This window comes from Dendropsophus ebraccatus, chromosome 3 (assembly GCF_027789765.1).
Source record: "Dendropsophus ebraccatus isolate aDenEbr1 chromosome 3, aDenEbr1.pat, whole genome shotgun sequence".
Lineage (NCBI taxonomy): Eukaryota > Metazoa > Chordata > Amphibia > Anura > Hylidae > Dendropsophus > Dendropsophus ebraccatus.
Genome location: NC_091456.1, coordinates 143,444,810 through 143,461,630, shown reverse-complemented (window position 1 = coordinate 143,461,630; position 16,821 = coordinate 143,444,810). Strand labels below are relative to the sequence as shown.

Sequence of the window (16,821 nt, the reverse complement as noted above, 5' to 3'; positions counted from 1 at the left end):
ACAATGGTGCCAGTAGCGCCACAGACTTGTTTGGCGATGGGGTGGGGGTGGGCGCTATAAATGTAAACATTGCATTTCTACAAACATGGGGGAAATTAAGACTTATATACAGAACATTATGAACACGGTGGTTCTCTAACTTGTAGAAAGCTATTTACTGTCTTACAAGAGAATAAGCATTCATGTCACAACCAAAGAAAAGTTTTCTGTCCAGGTTCACAGTGAAGCTACATTTCACTGTATCCATTCCTACAATATATTGACCTGCAGGGAAACAATCAGATTAGATTAGTATTACAGTATCTGTCTCCCCAGTGGCATTATATTCTATGTTCAAACCTGTTCACTGGCGACAAAGGTCATCAAGGGGATGGGTGGGTTACAGTACCAGGACAGGTTATCAAGCTTGGGGTTATTTACGCTAGAAAAAAAGATGTCGTTGGGGCGGTCTGATTACAATGTACAATTATATTAACGTACAGAGATCTTTTTAGTGGTGTTCTCACTCCTAGGTCTGTAACCATGACAAGGGGGCATCCTCTACGTCTAGAGGAAAGAAGGTTTCACCATCAGCATCGACGCGGATTCTTTACTGTACAAGCAGTGAGACTGTGCAACTCTCTGCCACATGATGTTGTCATGCCTGATTCATTAAATAAGTTCAAGGGAGGCCTGGATGCTTTTCTTGAAAAATATAATATTGCAAGTTATGGGCATTAGATTTCATGTGATAGGACGTTGATCCAGGGATTATTCGGATTTCCATTGGAGTCAGGAAGGGATTTTCTCCCTGTGATGGGGCAATTGTTTTCTGCCTCATGGGGGTTTTTGTCTTAATCTGGATCAGCGCAGTAGGGTTATAGGTTGAACTTGATGGACTCATGTCTTTTTTCAACCTTATTAACTATGTAACTAACTTCTTAATGCTATTTTGGATTGTTTTAAAGGGAATCTGTCAGGTAATCCAGATTCAAATGGGTGACACTGTTAAATAGCTGTTAGGAAAAGGAGACACACGGTACATTTCATATATCTGTCTGTGCTTTCAGGGTGTAGAGAAATGCTTTTATTCTCTTATACAAAGAGGCTTTTCTAAGCTCCTGAATAGCTGCAAGCTGGGTTGTGTCCTCTCTCCCTCCTCCTCGCTTGATTGACACATTGGAAGCTAAATCCCCAGCAGGGTCAGGTTTGGGAGTGGGGTGTTATAGCTCGCTGCACTTCAGGAGCTCAGGAAAGCCTCTTTGAGTCATTGTACTGTAAAATAAAAGCATTTTTGTATGTTCTGAAAGCACAGACAAATATATAAAAGGTACAATGTGTCTCCTTGACTTACCAGCTGGAAGCATTTTGGAACCTGAATTGAGGCTGATTCCCTTTAAATAGGTTTTTCAGGGGGAAAAAACTATTGCATGTCCTATGTACAGGATAGGCTATCAGGAGTTCTGCATATAAAGACAACTGCTTCCAGCTCCGTTCCCAGTGTAGTGCAGGCAGTGAACAGCTGCTGCTGGTGGTGGGATGTTCATGGACAATATTACGTAAGAACACAATAATAAAGAGGTAAAAAAAAAAAAATGCTCCCAAACCTAGCTGGTCTTACTCACCAAGTCCCCCTTTGTATTTTAAGCCATCTCCTGTCTTTCCGTTCCACTGCTGGACAACTAGCAATGTTGTGTACTCTCACTACAGGCATTCTCTAGCTGCCAGACAGTGACAATCAAGCTTACCCTGGGACACATATCCATTTACATAGATGGATTAGAAAGAGAGAGAGATGAGTGTTTTGTTCTGTTGTTTCCCCACCCCTTGGCCAATTGCTCACTGATTGGTGTGATTTCAGTGGTGGGAGGGATTAGCGATAAGGGGTTATAGTTTACCTGGCAACAGAAGAGACCGAGATCATGTGACTTTGGTCTCAGAAGGGAGGGGGAGGATAGAGGAGCCGAGACCATGTGGACCATGTGAGGATTTTCAGCAACTTCAGGCTGTAAATCAGGATGTGCTGCAGACAAACAGTTCAATTCATGTAATAGAAACCTATTACAAACAAGCTTAGAATATGGGTGGGGATTAAATAGGGTTATCTTCCACAAGCCTTTAACTCACAATTGTTTATTTAGGGCTTGGGAAAGTATATTTAGCTCTGAGTATTCAGCAGAGTGTACACACGCTGTTGGCTGAATGACTGTTTAAGCTAGAATTCATGAACGTCATCACTTTAACCAAACAGGCTTATCAACACAGGAAGCTGTAACAACAACCGGGAACGTTCCCCGTGATGCACAGCAACCTGACGTGCTGTCCATGGTGCTGAACATAAAACTGAAGGTGCTGGATCCAATTATTATGAACCTGCATGAGAAACTTTTGAACTAGATCACAGGTGTCAAACTCAGGCCCACCAGCTGTTGCAAAACTACTATTCCCATCATGCCTGGAAATTGTAGTTTTACAACAGCTGGAGGGCCTGTGTTTGACATCCCTGAACTAGATATTGCATATCTGATTGTGGCAATTGGTTTCTAAGACAATTCTGGTCTCCTTTAATATGCTAAATCACCTCCTTCCCATTGGAAAAATGTGCCCTTGAATCAATATGGAAGCTTTCAAGATGGCGGCCATATTCTAGACATAGCCTTAAAGGGTGTTTAGATATGTAATTTTCCCTTTCATTTCTGAAATAAAAGGGTTTCCTGTGACTTCTGACCCTGTTAATTGGTTTCACAGTATACTGAATTGTCTATTATTAACACTATCCGGCATGCTCAAGAAATATTTAGGAAGCATTTAAAATGTCCATAAAATGGAGATGGCCATTGTGTGGACTCAAGCAGCTTTCCAAAGGAAGATGTCTAGTCTGCATGGTGGCTTAGTGGTTAGTATTGTCATGTAGCACATGGGGTCCAGGACTAAATCAGATGAAGAACATGTGCATTGAGGTTGTATAATCTTCTAGTGTTTATTGGGGGTTTCTGAGTACCCTGCTTTCCTACCACAGAGCAAGAACATTGTCATAAGTTAAAGGGGCATTCCCATCTGATGAAGTTATCTCTTATCCACTCATGTCAGTATTAATGATTTCTGTATAGTTTTTTGTAATATGTTGGTACTATATAAGCAACAGGAAGTAAAAAATAAATTAATTAGCAGAAAACAATTCCCAAAATAAATGTTATGGGGTTCACAGATGTTTGTACCAGCCTGGGTGGGTGTTAACAAGGCTGTGTTGACAAGGAGTGCCTCCATAGCCCCTTCATGACCAAAAGCCATTGATGCACAGATCTCTAAGTCACATTTAAGCAATGTTCCTCCTTGCATTATAAGAGCCATAATGCTTTTATTTTTCCACCTAGAAGGGCTGGTTGGGGTGTCATTTGTTACACCATGATCAATACTTTTTATTGATATCATTTTGATGTAAAAGAGAGATTTAGATCACTTTTTAATATATATATATATATATATATATATATATATATATACTGTATATATATATATATATATATATATATATATATATAAAAATCAGCAATCTTTTTTTACCACCCCCCTCTTTTCATTAACCCTGTTCACTTTGTGGAAACAATATTGCTTTATTTCAGTACATCAGACAATTCCGCATGCTGCAATACCAAATGTATTTATTTTTAAGATATATTTTTATTTGTTTAATTGGAAAGGGGGTGATTTTTTAAAAAGATAACATATACTGAATACTGATCAATGCTATGCCATTGCATTGCATTGATCAGTATTATCCGCGATCTTTCCACAGAGTCTGCCTGAGACAGACTCTATAAGAAGATCCCCCATTCAATAGGACAGAGGAAGGTATTTATCCTCCACCTGTCAGAGAAAGTAATTAGACCCCCTGCAGTTACGCTGCAGCATCCCAGTCAGTCAGTGACATACTAATCCTGTAACTGCCTCAATAAATGCAGTCATCCCTTTAGATCACAGCATTTAAGGGGTTAATGACAGGCAGCTGAGCTGAGAAAAGCCTACGGTGGCAAATAGGAGCTTCATTTGAATTCCTGTATATATTCTGTGTATTGTTAAGAAAAAGATTACAGGAGTTCTACTGTATTTGACAAATATTGTAAGAACCTAGACAATGTATAAAGTGATGTACGACAGTCTCAGATTTATAATAAATGATATGTAAAAGCACAAATCACATATGTAAGATCTGTAAATGCACGAAAAACACCATACAACTACAAAAACAACTTTGAACAACTTTAATTGTTATAACGGTGGATCACATGACCATACATTTTTAATCGTAAGTTTCCTTTAAAGATTTTACTAGACAACAGTAGATCGGTCACTCACACAGTGAGGGTTTAAAGCAGGTATTTGCTTCTCCCATTACTAGAGCAAAGCAATAAACGCAACGATATTCTAAACATGTTACATGTCATTTACTATATACATGGAAAGAATTGTCATTGTAGACATGAAAGCATTGATTTGTGTTTTCACACTCATGCCTTTCAGGATTTCATAAAGTCTGTTCATCAGGTCTATATATGTACAATGACCATATAGACTGATGTAATAAATAAACTTATATATTAAACCAATAGATACCATAATATACATTATCCTCCATAGAAAAAGCTACCACCATGAAAATAAAAATACAAAGGGGTTAACAATTCTGGTTTCTGCCTCACCCTGTACTTGCTTTATTATAAGGTGTAACGTATTCACACATGAGAGGACAGTTTCCTTAGAGTGCCCTTATGCAATGTTTAAAGAAGGTGTCCCAAAATTAAATGCTAGCTGATTGGTGGGGGTACAATAGCTGGGACCACCACCGCTCAAACAGATAGAGGTTAACTGTCACTTGAGGCAATGTAATGGCAGTACACATGCTTGACCAGCCACATGCTGGGGGTCCAACTTACCTCCATTTTTATGATCAGAAGGGATCTCACAGTTGAAGGCCCCTCAGCTAGTTATCTATAGGATAGCAGATAATTTTTATTCTTGGGACAACCCCTTAAAGGGCACCACCCCCTGAGCCTCAGCATTAGGCCTTACACAGTTTATCAGTTTTTCCGAGCCTTCCTTTGGCATCATATTATGTAGCAGGACTTGCTGAGATAAAAAAAAATTGTATTGTTTGTATTTTATTAATTGACATCTATTCTCTTTCCATGCTAAAAAAATCCAGTGGGCGGTCCTAATCAGTGACTGATATCCTTTCCATATAGAGAAGAACTTATGGTGGGAACAGAGAGGAACTTATGGTGGGCACTCATGTTTGAACATGCGGTGCTTGGAAACAGAATCAATCATAGAAAGAAATCCTAGCACTCGCTGTAGATTTATGTAGTACAGCTTTACGCAGTAATGTTGCACGCATTTCGACTCTTATGTCCATAGAGAGAGCGATGACAGTCACAAACTAGACCACCCACTGGACTCCAAAGCACAGAAGGTAGTCCAATAGGCGGGGTTATCAGTGATTTACATTTCCCTCTCTATACACAGTAAAATGTGACCGTTAGTAGGACCGCCCACTGGACCCCTAAGCATAGAAAGGAGAGAGGTGTATATAAATAAAATACTGAATCTATTCCCACAAACTATATATCAATCTGCTAAGCTCCTTCTACTCTATAATATGATGTTGGCAAATGAAAAAACAAGTCTGCTCAACATTACAGGTATGTGATGAACATATTTCATCACCAGTTACAGAATTTAGGCTTTTTTTCCCCCTTCACAGAATAATTTTTTAAAAAATCATGCCGTAAAATATATTTCTTTTTAGCAAAATATCTTCTCTCATTTCCAAAGCTTGTAAGTGCATCCTGCTTGTTTGCTACACAAATATAGAAATACTTACACTAGCGTAACACTGTGATGTCCATCTCTAGGCTTGCAGCCGCTTACAGACAGATCACTTTGGAATTTGTGCTACTTGGTTCAATAAAAATCTGAACCGCTTATGTCTGACAGCATCCAGTGTGGAGCATGTTGTAAAAGAACAATATCACATAAGTAGGTGTGACCTGTTTTGTTTGGCCGTATGTTATAGTCTGATAAATCAGATGACCAAGCAGAAAAAGGTGCGTACTAACAATAACCATAAACAGCAGCTATCTGAATTGTTATAGTAATTGTGCTCATAAAACACATACTCCATAAAGCCTACACAGCTAAGGAATTGCACTAGTCTAAGAACTAATATGCTTTACATAGAGAACTATACAGAAACTGTGCATGGCTGAGCTCTAAAGTGGTAAGCCTGAAGACCATCTGTAATACTAATGAAATGAAAACTGATAGGTGAGATCTCAATCATCATCAGAATGACAATAATAATAATAAAAATAATAATAAAATACAAATATGTATCAAAGATCAATAAAGAGAATGCACAAAAATATAGTCTTAAATACAATACATCTTGTAGATACCGTAGGGCAATAAATAAATAAATAAATAAATACAGACACAGATCAAGTTGTCCTGTATCAACAGAATAGAGACGATTGCCTCTTCATTTCCTATAATAAATACATTCATCATAAAAAAAAGCAACAACGAATCTTTTAAGAGGTGTTCCAATGTTGTATCCTATTTCCAAATGTGTAATAAATAAACTTATATTGATACATTAAGTTATTTTACATCTCTGTGGTTGTCCATGCTTTCCATCTGTTGCAAACTCTCTGCTCTGTAGTCTTCATCGGATGGTGTACACCCTATAATGGACTTCCTGTTTCTCCTGTACACTCTAGCCAGGAATTTGGCCAACCCTATCTCTCTCACATTATACCTTCTTGACTGTTGCCTTACCCACTACATCCACAGCAGCTTCCCAGATAGCGGGAGGGAGATGGAGTTGGCCAAATTCCCAGCTACAGTGTACAACAAGAATAGAGTCGACTACAGGATTTACAGTAGACAGGAAGTGGAGCGATGAAGACAACAGAGCAGACATTTTTACCAATATATGTTCATTTTTTAGTTCAATGTTAGCTCTCAGGAATTAAGGGCGCTTTATCAATAAATAATAATAAGAATGATGATGATGATAATAATAATAATAATAATCAAATTGAAGTTTTGTATTATCGGAAAACCCCTTTAAAAGATCATTTTACAGTGACCAACTGTGGTCTGTCTAGTGTAGAAAACACTCCCACAAGGCAGACACAGTGGCTCTGTTTTACTTGGTGTGCTCCTTCATTTTCATTCATTGCACAGTGCTTGTAACTTATTTATTTACACAATATAAATAGTGGTTATTGTTACATATAATAAGCTGTGTACACAATCAACTAATATTATACACACACTGACCTCATTCTGTATGACACTAGGTGAGCATTTTACTCATATCCTTTCCTATCTTCCTAAAAAACTAACAAAAGCATCACACCTTTGCTTCGACAACAGAGTCTTAGCCAACCGCACCTTCCATTTCATTCAGCTTACACATAATTTTTCAGTAATACAAATTATAAACCAAGCAAAAACATAATATAATTTAGATAAGTTGATCATCTTTGTAAATATACTGCTCAATAGGTGGGTTGTAGTCGCCCACAATACCAGTCCAATACCAGTCCAATGGCTTCCTGTAATGAAGTAAAGCCATTTGACACCTGTACAGTGCCTGGTGTGAAAATGGCATTCCCAAGAAAGCAATTCACTACAGCAAGATTTCAGCTCTGAAGCCTGCAAAATTATCAGTGCAGCTAAAAACCATAAATTAGGATGAAAAAAAAAGATAAATAATACAATGTATTTTACAGACTGACTCAAAGTTTTATGTAACTTGTGAACCATAAATTATCTTCTCAAAAAAACTCGTGCTGTTACAGCGACATTTTTGGTGTTCATAACCTATTATTGTCTTTGACCTTTGTGACGTTCTTTGGTTTGTATCATCTGCTGCACATGTAGCTTGGAAGTAGTACATGGACTGGCCTTTAGGTTCACAGCATTGTTGTTTGTAGCCTTTTGTAGCGTTAAAAATTGACCACTAGAGAAGTTAGCCCTTGTGTTGCCAACAGAGGACATTCTACTTTATCACTGTATCCACATGCAAAAAGAAATGAAATATCTTTCTATTTAGGAAAGCTATAGTATGTAGTCTTCCATCCAATGCAATCCACACATAGTAAACCCAAGGCACGAGTACAGGTACATCAAGTAGTGTTAAACCCTCTCAGTCAAACTTACTGGAATTGTTCCAGCATTTGTGCAGAACACAATATGGCACATGTAATTTAATAATACCAAGGAACAGGCTCAAAAACATATGTAGTGCATTCTTAACCTTGGATTTCAACTATTCTTCCTTTGCCTTAAATAGTCACCAACAAGCTTCTTGAGGCTGCTAATAGCCCCATCAATAAACACGAGACATCTGGTAAGAGTACGTCAATGTTCTATATGTTCAATAATGGAATAAATATATAGTTGTATCAATAAATCTATGTGTTCATTCACTCTAGAGGTAGCGGTGCTCTATGAATACACCAGTGTACTTAGTACGTAGAAAATACTCTAGATCGCTTAGCATGTACAAAGCACATTGTGTGCATTAATGTGAATCACAAATGGTCTCCTCCATCATACGCCTGAACTGGGGAAACCTCCGTTTTCTGGTTTCTCGTGTTCTCCCAGTAACTGGAATCTATCATTTCTCCATACTTCTGCATTTCTTACGACCTGCTATGCTGATAGAAAAAAAAAGGCTGCATATGTAGGGCAGCAATTCATTTATATTGTAGAGAAAACTGTGATTACTGCTAACTACCAAGCATTTTACTGCTTTAATAATTTATCCAGCATAAGCTGAACGGATCTGTTTCTTTGCAGAAAAGGTCTGAAGCGATTTGTGCGGCAGGTGCTGTCTAGAGAGAGAGCGCGCGCGCACTGGTAAGATAGTTCCAAGCCATTTGCCTTAAAGTCTTTCTTTAGCCAAGAATCTCTTCAAAGTTTACAAGTTGTTTAATCTGTTCCGTATGCATTGAATGTCTCCGCAGAAGCATTTTCTTGCTTTTGGATTCCTTTGGAAAGAGTGGAGCAGATGGGACAAGGGGCTTTGCTCCTGGGAATATAACATTGGATACTTTACTATGGCAACTGATGTCAGGAATAGGTGGATGAGGGTTCACGTTCAAAGGTGGAAGAAAGCCTGGTCTAGTTTGGCTTATGTGATCTAACAGTAAAGCCCCAGATCCGCGCCTCTCTAGAAGGGCATGATTCCTTCTACTCAATGCTGTGACAGATACATTTTCTAGAGATTCTCTGGAACCTGACAACAAGGATGGGGGAGAAAACAGCTTCTTTTTTTCCAAAAGAGATTTACTGTCCTCACTAGTAGCCAGACCATGATTTCTTGTGAGTTGGGAGTCGGAGCTGTAATGGTTTGCACCTAAATTTCTTCTTTGAACTATGCTCCTTAGGCTTGAAACAGACATTGTGTTCACTGAATCGGGGTCTTGGTCAGCAGGGTGTTCGGACTTGTTTTGTGTTGCTTCGGGGTAGAGTGTTTGTGAATGGATTTCGTCATAGGAGAGTTTTCTTGGTCCAGAAGAGTCGAAGGTTTTCAGAAGATGAGCAGTATCCTTCACGTCAATGCTCTGATGTCGAGTGAAATAACGCTTTGAATATACTAAGCCATTTATTTTAAGGGAGAGCTCTTCTTCGGGGGTGATATCTTGTAGCTCCTCTTGAAGAGATGATACTTTGTGTTGGTGAAGCAGGGATGGAGGAATCTTCAGCCAAGGCTCAGAGTGTAGTCTCTGAAGGAGTGGTAACTTTGCTCCGATATGCATCATATGAGGCTTTTTCGTTGGAGAGCCTGGCTCAGAGGAACCTTTCATATCGATAGAGGTATCAGTCTCTTTAAAATTAAAGAGTTCCTTTTCTGCTTCAAAAGCATTTGATATTGGTGTTGGGGATGTCTTTAGCTCAATTTCAGAAGGTGATGTACACGGAGTAGGAGAATTATGATCAATGCCTGGAGAAGGTGGAGCATTTAGATACTGCCTGGTAGTTTGTCTACCAGATGGAGACTTATCAGTTGTAATGATTATAACTTCTTTCCCCTTGGCCTTGCAAGCATTTAGGAGAATCTTTAGAGTTTCCTTGTCCCCGGAGTTGACTGCATAAACAAGAGCAGAGAACCCAGTGTGGTCCTGTAGACTGGGGTCAGCGCCACTCTCTAGAAGCATAGACACCACCTCTGATCCAGCATTCTCCAAGCAAGCATGCATTAAAGCTGTTTTTCCAAATTTATCTTGAATGTTCGGATCTGCATTGTTTTCCAGGAGATATTTAATCATTTTAACCTTGCTAACACTTTGGTGGTCAACATGTTTTGTTTTACAAGCAATCATGAGTGGGGTTTCCCCTCGATCATTGCTTTCATTGATATACGCTCCACCTTCCAAGAGTAGTCGCGTGAGACGGAGTCTACTTTGGTACACCGCTTTGATAAGAGAGTTACCTTCAGTTGTAACATCAACTCCTTCATCCATTATTATTAGTATCTATTCGGGGTCTCCAACAACTGTAGAGAGAAGAGGATAAATAAGATGTTACCACACAGGGTTACAATCAAGAAGCAATCTCAGTATACAGTATAATACATAACCCTTGTAATTCGCTGTAATGTATACATCAATGTATGTTAATTCACCTTGATGATTGATATGTATTACTTTGAAAAGCAGCTCAAAAAAAAAAATCTTTAATATATAAAAAAATAAATACCCAGAGGAAACCAGGAAAATTGCAACAACAGCCGTGATTTATGCAAAACATACGTTGTGTGAACATGGTCTTAAAGCGTAGCTGCAGTTATATATAGTAATCATATGCTACAGTACTTACTATGGCCTATCTCATGTGTTTTCTATCTTCCTGTATGAATAAGCAACATTTTAATCAGAAAAACGGTTTCTTGTTATAACCAACTATCCCAATATTTCCTAATCAATACCACCCACAAGAGCAGAATATAGTAGCAATGTGCAAGGTGCCTTATATAGAAGACATTCCAAGATGAACATGATCTATTAGCATATACACTGTTATAAGAAGCAGCGTTTCTGCCCGTGCATCCTACTTGCTGTTTTGCACCATCTGAGTCTGCCACCAAAAATAAATATTGTTTTCCATACACTCCCTGAAATCTGGCCCGCCAGAATGTTTCACTAAGACGGAGTCTTACAAATACTCAGCCACCTGCAGGAAAATAACAGTTGTTAAAGTCACGAATAAAATTTCCTTTCTTGGAATTTTTTGTTTTAATTCATTAGGCAATAATTTACCATGACTGAACTGTAATTTCTTTCATTTACTATTGAGAAGGTGTAAGGGGGGGATATCAATTGATATTTCCATGTAACATAAGCTTGTAGTATACATCCCTATTCATTAGTAATAGATAGGTGAACTGCCAGCAACTAGTGAGCTTAGGAAGAGTTCCAGCAATGGACCCAAAACCCTTTATTTGTACCTTATGGAAAAGGAGCTTTATGAGATTACGACTGTTTATGGAAAGAAACAACTTTTTTTTTCTAATTTCTAAAGTTTATACCTACATCTCAGCTGCAGCCAATCAGTGACCTCAGTGATCTTGTGCTGTATAATGCTGAGGCCAGTGATTGGCTGCAGTGATATGATTATAGTAAGGCTGGGTTCACACAACGTTTTTGCAATCCATTTTTTTCATCCTTTTTTTGCAAAAAATGGATGGAAAAAACGGATGCATGTGTGTGCATCCGTTTTGATCCGTTTTTCCATTGAATTCCATAATTTAAAAAAAATTGACAAAAACGAATCCGTTTTTTTAACATAAGCAAAAATGTAGTCTACCTCATGTGTCCGTTAAAAAAACGGATCCGTTTTTTTAATAGTGGAATTCAATGGAAAAACGGATCAAAACAGATGCACACACATTTTTTTTGCAAAAAAGGATGAAAAAAATGGATTTCAAAAAGGTAGTGTGAACCCAGCGTAACTCTTAGCAATATTGTATAAAGCCAATTCTCTACCTTTTCACATTACAGACATATTAAATAAAGGTACCCGTTTGATCTAAATACCACTTTATATTGGCAGCAGTTTATTCAGTTTGCTGCCCACTGACAGTTTCCCTTTACTGACTCATATGATGGCTATTACCTCCTCAGCTGTAAACACAACAGTGAAATCAATCTAATGCAATAATGCAGATGAAATAAAATTCCATTCAGGTTAATAATAAATTAGGGGAGATTTATCAAACTGGTGTAAAGTAGAATTGACTTAGTTGCCCCTAGCAACCAATCAGATTCCACCTTTCATTTTTCAAAGAATCTGTGGGGAATGAAAAGTGGAATCTGATTGGTTGCTAGGGGCAACTGAGCCAGTTCTACTTTACAGCAGTTTGATAAATCTCCCCCATAGATCTCCATTCTACCCAAGCTTCTCTACCTACTGCTTACTAAAGTCCTTCCAAACGGCTTTGAAAAGGTTTGTTTGGGAGGCATCATCGCATTCCTGCCAAAGTCATGGTAGCCATGACATTTCAAGGGGTATACAGATACCATTTGGCGGTCCATCTCTGCAGGATTCGCTCATGGACAACCCTGTGGGCATTCACAAAATGGACCCAAATTGAAAAGCCTTGGGTGGCCAAAAGCATATTGGTTGTCCTTCCTTAGGGTACAAACACACATAACGTATCCGCAGCGGATTTCTCGCTGAAAATTCGCAGTGAAATCCCCTGCAGATACTTGCCCATTCACTTTAATGGGCTTACATACTCGCAGCAGGATTGTCATCCCGCTGCGAGTATGTCAAACTCAGTGCCATTAACCCCTGCAGCCCGGGAACATACTGTACCTGGTCCCCGCAGCGGCTTGCTTCGGGGCCTCTCAGCGTCTCCTAGCGGTCAGCCAATCAGTGCTCTGCCTCACCGCTGCGCTGACTGCCGGGAGGCGCTGCAGGTACGTTATGTGTGAATCTAGCCCAATCTTAGACCACTTTTGAAAGGTACTGACCATTGGATACTGGAAACATCTGCGAGATTAGTAGTTTATAGTCAGTTCCAAACCTACGTACATGCTGACCCATCATCATATCCAGCGTTTATTTCTCTGACCAGTTCCATTTCATTCATGCAGGGCTGATCCCTTTTAAGAAGCATCTCTTTTATAAGATTCTGCTACAGATGTCCCGGACATTAAAGAGCGCACAGACCCCACAGGTTGCCAATGCTATTTCTATCTCACATCAAACAGGTCTAAGCAGCAGGAGATACTATTATAAGCACAGAGCCAAGTAAAGGTCCCTTTCCCTTAAGATCCATTGCAAATTCCTTCTCTGCGGCTGCCCTGGTAAAGCTAACTTTTAGCATGAGGATTCATTAACGTTTAACCTTCTCTGGGAACGTTCTGCATTTCTGCAAAAAATGAAGATTCCACCTTGTGTCATGTGAGGAAGGAAGGAGGGTGTAGATGAGATATTATAGCTGTTCTATAAAGAAGGTAATATATCATATACGTTATACCATCCACCATTCACAAAGCAATTGATTATAAGGTTATAACGCAGCTCTATCATTTACACACATAGAATGATAGGTGAGAATCTTATAGGAAAGATAAAAGGGAACATGTTTTCTGCGACATGGTGGATGTATCATCAGATCACATGAAGCCACAGCATCATTAAGTGCTCGCTGCTGACAGCCATTGCTGGGTGCATTGATAATCCAACTAATGAATAGCAGAGGAAAAACTGTCTAAGGAACTAGGGGGTAGTACATAGTGTAGAAAATTAGAGGAAGAGTACATTAAAAGGGTTATTTCACAGTGATGGCATATGGTTAGGCTACATCAATGTATCAGTAGGGATCCGACCCTTAGTGAACACGAGAACAAAGTGCAGTAACATAGGGGCTGTCCCTGTCAGTTCCGCTTGGCCACTAGGCTGCATGGTCACCCATTGACTATATACACGTTACACACACGTTTAGCAGCATTTTTTTTCTAGATTACTGAAAGTATTTGAATGTATTCGTTTTTTTGGAGTGTTTGTCATAACACAGCATGGCGACAGTATGGAGATGTTAAACTGGTTATCCAGGCTAAGGGCCCTATTCCACCGAACGATTATCGTCGGAAAAATTGTTAGATCGTTCTTAATTGAATGATAATCGTTTCGTGTAATAACAGGAAAGAATTAAATGACCGACGAGAAATTGTTGGCCATTTGATAGAATTTGTACCTATTTTTATCGTTGATCGTTTGCATATCATTTGCGCATCATTCAGTGTAATAAGACGTCATTCGTAGTAGAGACCAACGCAGTAGCGATGACAGGACGACCGCAAGAACGATCATAAGTAACGATCATCGTTCCGTGTAATTGCGTAATCGATTCAAGGTCGTTCACCATTGCGGTCGTTTGAAATCGTTTATCGTCGAAAAATCCCTTCAAGTTTTTTAAAATTTAGAAAATGCCATAAACTATGTGTGATAGACAGTTTTTATGCTCTATAAGAGGGGATGTCCTAGTAAATAAAAAGTTACTCTCGCTCCCTGGCACTTAACTTCCAAGATAGCCTGCTGACACAGCGATGTACATTGCTCCCTTGCTTGAAGGAGAAGGGCTATGTCACCTAGGACTATATTGCGACCACTGCATATAAGTGATCACTAATACAACACACTGGAATACAGCAACTATTTTAGCACCTACTGTAGCCATTCCTTGACAGTAGGCAATGTAATCACTCAGTCTTATAGCAGCTCTCACAGTACATTACATGTTTACAGCATGTCAGCCAACAGAAGTCTTAAGCCTTGACTATAACATGGTAATTGATGTAATTGATCGCCATCATACGGTAAGGCAAACCTATGCTTTTCACTTGTAATGCTCCATGCAGCCTGTAATTTCTAGCAATACAGCCAATTTCTATGAGATCCTTGGCAGGAGTACAACACACAATCCTTATTCCACGAACCTCCATTCTTACAGTAAGTGAAGATTTGCGAGCGCCAGATGTTTCACTGGATAATTCAGTCATTTTACACATGTGAACAATGAAAGAACAGAGAGAGGAATGTGGAGGTGCTAGAGGAATGGCGTTTAATATGCCAACACCATTATATTACCGACACAACCCTATATATACGAGAGGTATAATATCACTTATAGTTACATGGGAAGACTTTTTACTTTTAGTTTTTTCTTATTTAAAATTATTTTCCCTTTGAATACAAATGCATTTTGAATGTAAGGGAACCTGTTGAAATGGAATCTTCAATCAGAAAATGACAATCATTCAAAACAATGGCCCAGATTGAACAATCCTAGATAGACATTTGTCTGAATTTTGGCTTGGGCAGATAGCAACCAATGTTATTTTTAAATCTATAAAAAAACAAATCCTGTCACTATGTCAGATGGTGAAGTGTAACTCCACTCTGGTGGTGGTTGGCCAAGATACAGCCGGACCTCGAGGTGTTAATTTGTGACGCCAGCGTCGGGTAGGCACACATGTGTAATGGCACGCCTGCTTTTATTTTTGGAGGTCGGTTGTACCTTTTTCCCCTGTGGTCAGTGTCCTGCTGGGCTGCTACGGGGTCCCTTGGGATGGTGTAATCACGGATGACCAGAGTGATGTAGTGACCCTCCCAGACTATCAGATCTCCCACCCACAGAAAAGGGAAATTCCCAAGGTTGCAGTGTGTGCTGTGTCGGCTTAAGGCGAAAGATCACAGAGTCTCTGTATCATAAATAAGGCTGTTTTTACTGAAGAGTAAGTGCTTGCAGCAAGTTACTAGGTTATGACATTTCTCTTGATAAAACACTTGATAGTACACTTGATCACACTTGTAGGCACATACTTGGCAATACCGAATCTGCGACAGGAAGATAGTGTTGAATACAGTTGTGCTGACTGAGTAGCGTGTTGAGTGATACAGAGAAGCAGAGTAGCAGAGAGGAGAATCTCGTGAGAGTCTCAACCCAAGTAGTACTGTGCTCTGCCGGGATGTTGGAGGATCAAGTAGAAGAATACTTAGAAGAAGAAGAAGAAGTCATGTATTGACCTGAAAGTCTTCACACCAACTTATGCCTACTAGATTTGGCCGTACCGTCCTAGAGGGTGACACAGGCTCCAGACCTTGTCACCTGGGATGAGCGGAATGCTGAGGGTTCCCTGCTGACAATCGCGCTGCAAAAGAGTTCCTAGGCGTACTGCAAGTTTGTTCTATCTGGATCAGTTCATAGCTTCTGTGGCTTTTGTGGATACTGTCCTGCTTTGTGACTCTCCTATTCCATGGCATGGGTTGAGGTTGTCTCTGAATTGTCCTCTCTTGAAAGGGATTTAACACTGCATAGTGTTGTGTAGTGTTATTGATAAGAAAACTGTGTGCTCTCTTGCGTCCTACCCATACGGGGTTCTAGCTAAGATTGAACTGGATAGGGGACCTGGCAGAGGGCTAGGGCCCAGATAGGACCACTGTAGAGAGCTGTGTAGCTTGCATCCTTCCTCTACAATGTCCAACACGAAAGACTCATGCAACTCCTCTACCCATGTGACTTCCTTTCCTCAGAGCATCTAAAGTGCGCTGTGAGTGGGTGAAGAGTGCAAACAGAAGAAGTAAAGAGAGAGAAGAACAGATTCCCATAGGTTTGCAGATCCATGTGACATACAAAGAAACAATAACAATTTACACCCCTCAGCTGTGTAGCATCTGAATACACATATCCAATTTAGCGACATCTAGTGGCGAAACTTTATCACTACTTTCATCACCACTTCTATACAATAAGTACAG

General features: G+C 39.5%; 1 protein-coding gene across 1 annotated transcript in view; it reads right to left on the bottom strand.

Annotated features, from left to right (window-relative positions):
• Positions 1–4,264: 4,264 nt before the first annotated feature.
• ANKRD34B (ankyrin repeat domain 34B) overlaps positions 4,265–16,821 on the bottom strand; it is a 31,307-nt gene continuing 18,750 nt past the window's right edge. The window contains exon 2 of the mRNA XM_069962855.1: positions 4,265–10,549. Coding sequence (XP_069818956.1) covers positions 8,949–10,517 — 1,569 coding nt within the window. The 5' untranslated portion in view covers positions 10,518–10,549 and the 3' untranslated portion in view covers positions 4,265–8,948. The remainder of the gene's footprint in view (positions 10,550–16,821) is intronic.